General features: G+C 34.1%; 1 protein-coding gene across 1 annotated transcript; it reads left to right on the forward strand.

Annotated features, from left to right (window-relative positions):
* The first annotated feature begins 5304 nt into the window (after positions 1 to 5304).
* Positions 5305 to 9290, forward strand: LOC107680175 (myelin transcription factor 1-like protein). Its single transcript, XM_016475962.1, has 3 exons — positions 5305 to 5351; positions 7343 to 7396; positions 8645 to 9290. The coding sequence occupies exons 1-3, from the start codon at positions 5313 to 5315 to the stop codon at positions 8783 to 8785; spliced, it is 234 nt and encodes a 77-aa protein (XP_016331448.1). The 5' UTR covers positions 5305 to 5312; the 3' UTR covers positions 8786 to 9290.
* The last annotated feature ends 844 nt before the right edge of the window (positions 9291 to 10134 follow it).

Consider the following 10134-nt stretch of genomic DNA (forward strand, 5'->3'; position numbering starts at 1 on the left):
GTAATTTGATCATACAAATGCAGCCTTAGTGAGCACAAGAGGCGTCTTTCAAAAGAAAAATAATTTTTCCAAACTTTTGAATAGTAAAGTACAACCATTTATTATATACTCAAGTGCATGGACCATGATTTGGAAAATTTTTTTTTTTTTTTGCTTGAATCATACTCAGATGTCCATATTTACATTGTCATCTAGTTATATATCTGGTGTTCTAATTTAAACACTTGTATCCATTGCTGTTTGGCATACAGTAGAATATGTCTGGTCTGAAATCATGACTTGGCACTCAGGTGAAGTTAGTGAATGCATGAGAATTCCTACAGAAATCATGGAGGGTCAAAAGATTGATTTATTGGTTTTGATTTATTATTGATTTATTTATCTTAAAAGATTGATTAATATATCTGCAGGGTGATACTATTCAACTGTTCAAGGTCTATGACTGTATCTATGACGACATGTATAATGAGCATTCAATGGTACAGTAATGCTGCTGTAAAATGCACTTCCTGTTCAAAATGCTCGTCTTGCCAGGGTATTAATTAGAGATGAGCATTGTTAAAAATGTCATAAATTTTTACTGTTATGCTGATTAAATAATCAAATGAATCACAAACAATCACATATCATAATTTGCTGTGAAAAGCTCCCAAATGAAAATAATTTAAGACTTTACATTATTGTAGCAGACAAGTAAATTATCTGAATTCACAACAAATAAAAAAAGTGTCTGAGATGTCAGTATAATTACAGTCAACTTTGACAAACTCCATTGTAGCAGACAAGTAAATTATCTGAATTCACAACAAATAAAAAAGTGTCTGAGATGTCAGTATAATTACAGTCAACTTTGACAAACTCTCTAAAGTAGGACTGTCAAATTTAACTTGTATCCAAAATTGTACTATTGTAACAACTTTATTAAAAAAAAAAAGTTGATACATATTGTGATTAGGGCTGGGTGATATGGCAAAAAAAAATTAAAAATAAAATAAATCTCGATTTTTCAGAACGTTTGACCGATTCTCAATTTTTTTGCTATTTTTAATATGATTCAAGTAACTTTTTCTTTATTAACCCTGTAGTTAAAGAAAATTATATTCCAAGTGCACCACATGGAGTTGTCAACAAATTACTTTTTAAATATCTTTACAGAAAAGAGGCATGATCTACAACTACATCTTGTACAATTATATTATATGTTCAGAAATAATTCAAGGAAAATGCTTAAAAAAGTTATCAAAAGTCAAGGTAATTCAAATTCAAAACGACTGAAGGTATAACACAAGTAGACTATTATTAGCTATAGGCCTAAATGTTCTGTAAAAACAATGAACGGCAGCTTTCAGCCTGTCACCCTGATGCAAACATGAAATATCAGACATACACTTGTAGTATGTAGTACAGTACAGTAGTTCTTTACAGGTTTTTTATTCGGTTGTGCTGCTTTTCCATTGTTTTGTTTTTTCTGTGTAAACATGGACGCGTTTGTTGCGCTCGTGTTTCTTGCATGAAACGGCATTCTAAAAATGTGGCGCTCAAGTTAAAAGAAGTTCAACTACCATAGTCTTGCATTTTTTCCTATTCCACTGCCCGCGTCACATCTTTGTCAACACAAAAACGCATTCTGTGTAAATGGCACCTGGTGATTTTTATTTATTTATTTTTTAATGGCACTTAGCGATATACTTATGGTCCTTCACAGAGCGTGTCACACATGAGCGGTTAATCACCGACATGCGGTTAGATCATTCTTTTCTCTTTACTGTTATCATTGGCATATTGTCAAAGTGTCTTATTGTAACATTTAGTAATATTTCTTTTCAAAATTGTGACACATCAATTTGTAAAATAATAAATAACATTGTGGCAAAACATTAAATTCGCAATTCCAAAACAGCGCCGATGGGCGTGTAAATTTCAGCAGGTGATTTACTGACAACACGCCAATTAAGCAACATCTCATTTACATATATCCTGACAGTGCTAGGCTATTTTAACGCCAAAAGGTGGTTTGCGCTGGAGCAAGCTGTTAGTAAATCTGGCCCATAATGTTACAAAAGATTTCTATTTGAAATAAATGCTGTTGTTTTGAACTTTCTATTCATCAAATAATTCTGATAATTGAAACTGTATCAGTTTCTACAAAATTATGAAGCAGCACAACAGTATTCAGCATTGATAATAATCAGAAATGTTTCTCGAGCAGCAAATCAGCATATTAGAGTGATTTCTGAAGGATCATGTGACACTGAAGACTGGAGGAATGATGCTGAAAATTCCATCACAGGAATAAATATATCCACACAGAAAAATTTTAAATTGTTATAATATTTCATAAAATCACTGTTTTACTGTATTTTTTCATCAAATAAATGCAGCATTAGTGAACATAGGAGTCTTCTTTTAAAAGCATTACTGACCAAAAACTTTTGAACACTAGTGTATATTTGAATACTAGTGTAAAGATAAAATAAATAAATAAATAAAAACAGTACATTAGGTCTTGCCGTATAAATGCAGCATTTGTGTGAAAGTGAACTGAGTGAGACATTTCTTTCCATTAATCATTTAATAAATCATTTAATTTCAAGCATTTCAACACCACAATTAGGGGTGCTCCGATCAGGATTTGTGAGGCCGTTCACCGATCACAGAAAGCAGTATCTGCCGATACGAACACCGATACCGATCTTTTTAAAGCCTTATTTTTATCATGTACAATTATTATAGTAAGACTCCAATCAGCAATTTTAGACATTTATTCAGGGCCTGAATTTCATTTTTGAAAATGAATTCCCCTCTTAGGTGACTCTTGTGAGAGGGGATTTTTTTATTTGAGGGGGGTTGGCATTTTTCAAAAATATATATTTATCTCACCTAAATGTTTGATCATGCATTGCATTTTTGTTTTGACAATCGTGCAATTGTTGCACAATAGCTTACACACAGCACAAGCCTGATTTCGTGAGCTGTAAAGTTGTAATTTGCTGTAAAGTTGCTTTGCAATGATTTGTATCGTGAAAAGTGCTATACAAATAAACTTGAATTTAATTGAATATGTGAGGCGGCCTTTTACACCAGGTTCACACATAGGCCTACTCCGTTTGCAGTGTGTATGCAGTCCATGTGCACTACATAAGCGGTGCAGAAGCAGCACACACTTATCTGATCAACTGATCCATGGCTGTTTACTACAAACACAAAATGTATCCATTATTTTGATTTCAAATCCAAACATTGTTACTTAAAATGCTTTTTCAGCATTTGGATTCTTTTTTTACACAACTAAAAAAATGCTATTTTCTTGAAACTACATAAAAACCCTTGTCAGACCAACAAAATTACCCCAAATGTTGCCCCAACTAGTCAAGCACAGTTGACTGAACAAAGAATGTCATATTGTTGAAATGTTAAGGCTTTGTGAGTTCCCAGCATGCATTGCAGTATGAATAAATTATGCAGTTACTGTTATAGGATTATTGTTTTGCTGTTTGCAGACTTCATTTAAATTTTTTTGCTGTTGTTTTATCATTATTGTTAGTTATTTGCTGTACTGTGATGTAAAGAGCTCATCTTTTTAACATTTAATTTCCATTTCCTGGATGTCTTAGTCTTGTAAGTTGTTTTACAAGCATAAACAATGTTGACTACTTATTAGACTAAGTTGCCCATTAACATTTGTCATTCGTAAGCAAACATAAACTCGATAATGTGATGACTTTTTACACATTTTTTTTCCATCCAGGCAACAGAAAAAAATTAATTACGTCAACGACAGTAATTGTTTTTTCAGTTGCTGTGACAAGAATTTTTCTATTAGCAAAATAAGACAATCAGCATTGCATGAACAAACAAATTTACATTTACTAAACAAAGTATCTTTACTGAGCAGAACTAAAAAACTATTGTTGAGAGAACTTACTTGATGCAGTAAGAAAAGTCTTACTGCATCAAGTTGCCTTATTATTTTAAGTTTTCTCAACTATTTATTTTTTTACAGTGTACTTTCCTTACATTATCACAAACATTCTAAATTAAAACTTACAAATGACATAAACAGTCAGCTCTACTGCCTTTTCTTTTGCATTGAAATCTTTATTACATGCAATCCTGCGGTTCATAAAGAACTTTGTTTTCCTACCTCCACGAGTGCCATCTATTATTGCCTTCTTTATCTAAAAGTGCTCTTTTCCTTTACACCTAGCCAAAAAGCCATAGCCTACATTGACTGTGAAACACAGTAGTCTTTAATTATATGCATTTATGGTGTGTAATTACAAAATTTTCGTGTCAATCCATGTTCATATTTACGCAAACAATGCGCTGTTACTTTAATTCAGCGCTTGCAGCGCAGAAAACATAGACTCGGTGCGGAAACGATCTCTGCACTGCTGCAGACGCACCGCTCCTGAACGCACTGCCGGACCGCAACCGTGTGCAGTATGCACGCTTTATTAATCCGTTAACATGAGCGTGGAAAAAATACTCACCGCATACGCACTGCAAACGGAGTAACATGAACCTGGCATTATGTGTGTGCAACCGTGTGCAGTGTGCACGCTTTATTAATCCGTTAACATGAGCGTGGAAAAAATACTCACCGCATACGCACTGCAAACGGAGTAACATGAACCTGGCATTATGTGTGTGCGCTGCGAGTGTGCATGAGTCTCCAGGAGTCTCCAGGAGAGCGCGCGAGCGCTGAATGGTTTAAACACTGGCAAGAATTAAAAAGAAATGCAATTTATAAACTTTAGTGACGATGCGACACTGCCTCGATTGTGCAAGTGACAATTCCTGTGACAACTGTGCAGCTTGCTTACAACGTGATTTGATTTGAAGCCCTTTGCGCATTTTGAGAGAAAGCGAACGCGCGCACAGTGATTCACTCACGCTGTTTGTGAAATTGTGTCTCACAGAAAGTTTTCAAATTAGCTACTTTATAAGTTATTTAATGAAGAAGTATGAACTGTACCTCACCTTCAGCATTACAATTATTTCAGCCGCGCCGGACAGAGACTGAGACAGTGCCGCGGCATGTCATGCCGAACCTCTCACGGCAGGCGCGTCATTAGCTTGAGATCGTTTTTTTGAGATCGGCCTTTTTAGAGACCGCCGATCAATCATCCCAAAGCGATTATCGGCCGATAGCGATCGGTAGCCGATCAATCGGAGCACCCCTACCCACAATATACTTACTGCAGTCTTACTTAAAACAAACAAGATAATAATTTATTGTGCTATGCTATGAAGACGTTATCACAATAGATTTAACACATCTGCCGATTCATGTCCCACAGATTACCACAATGGAGTCTAATCTGAAGTCCTTAGAGGAAGAAAACAAGGTGATTGAACAACAAAATGAATCTCTCCTGCATGAGCTGGCCAGCCTCAGCCATTCACTGATAAACAGTTTAGCTAATATCCAGCTACCTCATATGGTAAGGGCCACCATCCCCAACCGATAGAGGACAAGTCGTGGACAAAGAAGCATATTACTTTATTCTGTTCATTTAGAAAAAGAAAAATAACTTTATTCGGCTTGAGGCCGCTGTTCTTGGTACATTCAGCAAATTTAGCATAATAGTCTGTGCTTCAAACTAGTCCATAGCTGGAAAATTGTAAGAGTCAGTTGGTGTAATCTGAATTTTTTTGGACCATTTATTGAATGGTTGTTCAATTTTACCAGCTCTGCTTAATAAACAAACTGCATAAACCAGCCTAAGATGCTTTGCTGGTCTTAGCAGGTCTCCCGGTCAGGCTGGTTTTAAGATGGTTTACTCAGCAACGAGTTAGCTTGAAAACATGTTCTTCGAATCAGTCCCGCAGATTTAGAAGCGTATACATTCTGATCAAAACTTTCATTCATCTCATCTCAACTTGGTAAATAAAAACAGAAATAAAATTTTTTTATGAAATAAACATTTCAGTCATAATCTTATTTGAATCTCCATAGCTTGCTCACCGATTGTCATATTTTGTCAAACTCAGTGGCAAACCACTGAACTGATATAGTCAGTTCTGCTGAGTTTGTGGTAATATTTCATATTACATATTATTTTATGTCTATTGCATTAATCACACAGCGTTGATTATGGTTTATAGGGTTTTAAGCTGCATGGCTCACTCATTTTGTGTTCAGTTTCTTCGACAATGCTGATTGGTTGTTTCTTAAAAGATTTAGATGAAGCTTATTCTCAGGAAACAGTGCCATTTGTGACTTTTTTCTCTCTTTTTTCGATTTCCACTTAATTTGGAAAGTTTACTGCTGAACTTAAAGAAGTCACATTTTTCCACCTAAATCCCTTGTGAAAAAAAGAAGTGTACTTAATTATATTGAATGTGCACTTGTAGTGTGCTTCAGATCTTAAAATTCAATAAAAAAAACTGTACTTGCAAGTAATATAATATTAATGAAATAAAAGGCCACTTAAGTGCACTTAAAGAAATACAAGGTGACACTTTATTTTAATGTGTCCTTGTTACACGTTACATGTACTTACTATTATAATAACACTTAATTATACATAATTGCATGCAAGTAACCCTATCCATATAGTAAGTGCATGTAGTTAATTAATATTACTCAGTACTTAAATGTATAATTACACTGTAACAAGGACACCTTAAAATAAAGTCTTCATGACTTAACAATGTCAAATTGAAGGTTATGTATTTTAAGTCATTTCAAGTATATTTTAAATAATTATATTTTATTCATCTTTTGTCATGATTTAAAGAAGTACACTTACTTTGACTAACATACTAAAGCACAAGTACTTGATTATAATTTAAACTAGTTTGTTAATAAATATTACATTTCAAGTTAATATAATTTAAGTGTACTAAATTGCACAAGACAATAGAAATGATTATGAAATGACATAAAAGATGAACTTCATAGTTGAGTGGGTCAAAAAGCATGTTTAAGATAACTGCATTTAATTTAAATTGAAACTATATATTTTCATTTAATTGTAAATTATATTTTCAACCTGGTTAAAATAGGTTGTAAATGTATATGCTTATAACTTGAATAGTTAACCCTTTGTGTATGATTCAAGGGTGAATTCACTGAACTTGTGCCACTTTTATCAAATAAGAATAATCAGTAGCTTATCCTTTTTACATACAAATTGTCAATGCAAAACTGTCTACTTGCTGCTTTAACTAGCAGATGTCATCATATCGCATCACATTATTCATTGCAACATCTAAAACAAAACAAAAAGCTGTTCCAGATGTGTCTTAGGTGTTTAGACAGAAGTGGCCAGGTCCTGTATGTACTGAGCATGTTATTTGCTTTAAGCTAATACACTTTTGTTTTTACCTCTAGAAATCACTTCACAAAGAGGCTCCAGCTAGACATAACAGCTGTTTACATCAGAGAGTAAGACCACAGTTTAATTCCTACCCTTTCCATATGACTATTTGTATGCTGTGAATACTATATTGTTTATGTCAGTCAATTTTCAAGTGGCTGAGTGCAGTTGGTGTTAGTCATGCTGAAATTCATTAATGATTTGTGAGCCTGGAGCACAAAAGCAGTCTTAAGTCGCTGGGGTATATTTGTAGCAATAGCTAAAAATACATTGTATGGGTCAAAATTATTGATTTTTCTTTTATGCCAAAAATCATTAGGATATTAAGTAAAGATCATGTTCCATGAAGATATTTTGTAAATTGCCTACCGTAAATATATAAAAACTTAATTTTTAATTAGTAATATGCATTGCTAAGAACTTCATTTGGACAACTTTAAAGATGATTTTCTCAATATTTCAATAATTTTTTTTTTGCACCCTCAGATTCCAGATTTTCAAATATCTCGACCAAATATTGTCCTGTCCTAACAAACCATACATCAATGGAAAGCTTATTCACTGAATCAGTTTTTAATAACCATTCAGTCAGCTTTAGTCCTTCACATATTTTTCCCATTAGTGAATGCTACCAAATCCAGCGATTTCCATTTAGATTGAATTGAATAAATGATGTTTACATTGTGTTTCTTTTAATGAAAGTTTTATTGTGGCAACAAGCTGTTTGAAGCTCCAGAATTCATATCAGGGTTTGCAAAATGTGTCATTTAAGAACTGGCTTCCTTTCAGTTCACAACTGTCAGTTTGAATCGAATTAAATCCACACAGCGGATTTTGAATTGCAATGAAAATGTTACATTTGAAATTAAAGTCACACTAAAGTTTTATGACAAAAACATTTGCATCATAGTTTTGACAATTTATGCTAGTATTCAATATGTGCCATTTTCTTTTAATTCTTTTAATATTGATTGTAATATTTACAGCAAGAAATTTCCATAATGCTGCTTTAAAACAGTGTGAATTATGAAAACTAACTTGATTGTTATCGTTGAATGTTTCTGCAAATAGCCCATATGTTTTTGGCCATTTATACTGACAGTAAACTGCATTTACTGTTACATTCATTTCTTTGAATTTCAATCCATTTGAATTCTTACTACAATTTTGCGTCCTGTGAATTGTATACAGGAATAACAATAAATTTAAGAACTTATGACTTAATTCTCAGAGTTGTATTACCCAGACTCTTGTTTTGTCATCATCTTCCACATACTGTATTTCATCTGACAGGAGCTTTCCTCTGTGTATTACAGGAGCCGATGAGCGAACAGAACTTTGACGCATACGTGACCACGCTAACGGACATGTACACGAATCAAGATCACTATCAGAGTCCAGAGAACAAGGCCCTGCTAGAAAATATAAAACAAGCGGTACAAGGCATTCAAGTCTAGCATCTCAGAACGTTCCTAAAATAAAGGAATACCGAGGAAAGAAGACACTTCCAGAAAAAAAACATTATAATACTCATATGGGATGCCTCATGCTTTGCTGTTGTAGTTGATCAAACAGTGTTAAATTCATGTTCTTTTAAAAAGTGTTATGCTGACTAAACATGATTTTTCTTTGGGTTTATTTTTCTGGCCTTGCTTTAAAAAAAAAATAATGATCTGCAAAATAGTTTTTGAAAGTATTCACATTTTGTACGCTTTCATATTGGCTAATGTAATGTGACTCATCCTTCTGGCTGCTCATTGAAGCACCTTTTTAGTGTATATTTTTAAACAGTAATGCACCCAATACTGAACATTAGTTGATGCTTGCTGAAAGAGTGTCACAAACTGGAAAAAGGTAGCCACTAAACATTTCTGCTCATCTTAAAGATGTGAAAAGATGAATGAAATGGCAAGAGTTTCTTTTTATCATCCCCAAAAATGAAAATTTGCTGAAAATGTACTCATCCTCAGACATCCAAGATGTAGATGAGTTTATTTCTTCGTCAGATTTGGAGAAATGTAGCATAACATCACTTGCTCACCAATGGATGCTCTGCAGTGAACGGGTGCCGTCAGAATAAGAGTCCTGATAAAAACATCACAATCCACAAGTAATCCACACCAGTCCATCAGTTAACATCTAGTGAAGCTAAAGTCTGCGTGCTTGTAAGACACAAACACTCAGTGAAAAAGTCAGCTTGTCTGAATCATGAGAGAAATACGCAGAGATCAAGCACCATTTACAAGCCATAGAAGTCATAATTCTAAACCCACAGTTCTAAACAAATATGTGGGTGGATTTTGATGCGAGACAACAAAAGGAGAGGAACTTTTATTTGTTTCCTAAAAACATGGATCATTTTGCTCCACAAGATGGAGTGGTATGGATAATTTGTGGATTATTGTGATGTCTTTATCAGCTGTTTGGACTCTCATTCTGACGGCACCCATTCGCTGCAGAGCATCCATTGCTGAGAGAGTGATGAAATGACACATTTCTCCAAATCTGTTCAGGTTAACAAACAAGCTCATCTAACATCTTGGAAGGCCTAAAGGTGCGTACATTTTCAGCAAATGTTCATTTTTGGGTGAAGAATTACTTTAATATCAACTATCAATGATGTGGAAAAAAGGGTTGGTGTAAAAAAAATCATCATAGATCATAGAAATGAATGCTTATGGTGGAGAACCTGTTACTGCTTCAAAATGCAAAAGGAAATGCTTTGATTATTAGTGGCTTCCTCATTTAATCTGCATCAATGTAACAGCAATAGCGGCTCTAAACCTCACGTCGTGATTTGGTCTCT

The sequence above is a fragment of the Sinocyclocheilus anshuiensis genome, unplaced genomic scaffold (genome assembly GCF_001515605.1).
Source record: "Sinocyclocheilus anshuiensis isolate Anshui unplaced genomic scaffold, SAMN03320099.WGS_v1.1 scaffold1414, whole genome shotgun sequence".
Lineage (NCBI taxonomy): Eukaryota > Metazoa > Chordata > Actinopteri > Cypriniformes > Cyprinidae > Sinocyclocheilus > Sinocyclocheilus anshuiensis.

Excerpts from the sequence above, each read along its gene's own strand:
- LOC107680175 (XM_016475962.1), top strand. The coding sequence starts at position 5,313 with ATGGAGTCTAATCTGAAGTCCTTAGAGGAAGAAAACAAG. Across the intron at positions 5,352-7,342 it reads CCTTAGAGGAAGAAAACAAG|AAATCACTTCACAAAGAGGC; the intron begins GTGATTGAACAA and ends TTTTACCTCTAG. Across the intron at positions 7,397-8,644 it reads ACAGCTGTTTACATCAGAGA|GAGCCGATGAGCGAACAGAA; the intron begins GTAAGACCACAG and ends TGTGTATTACAG.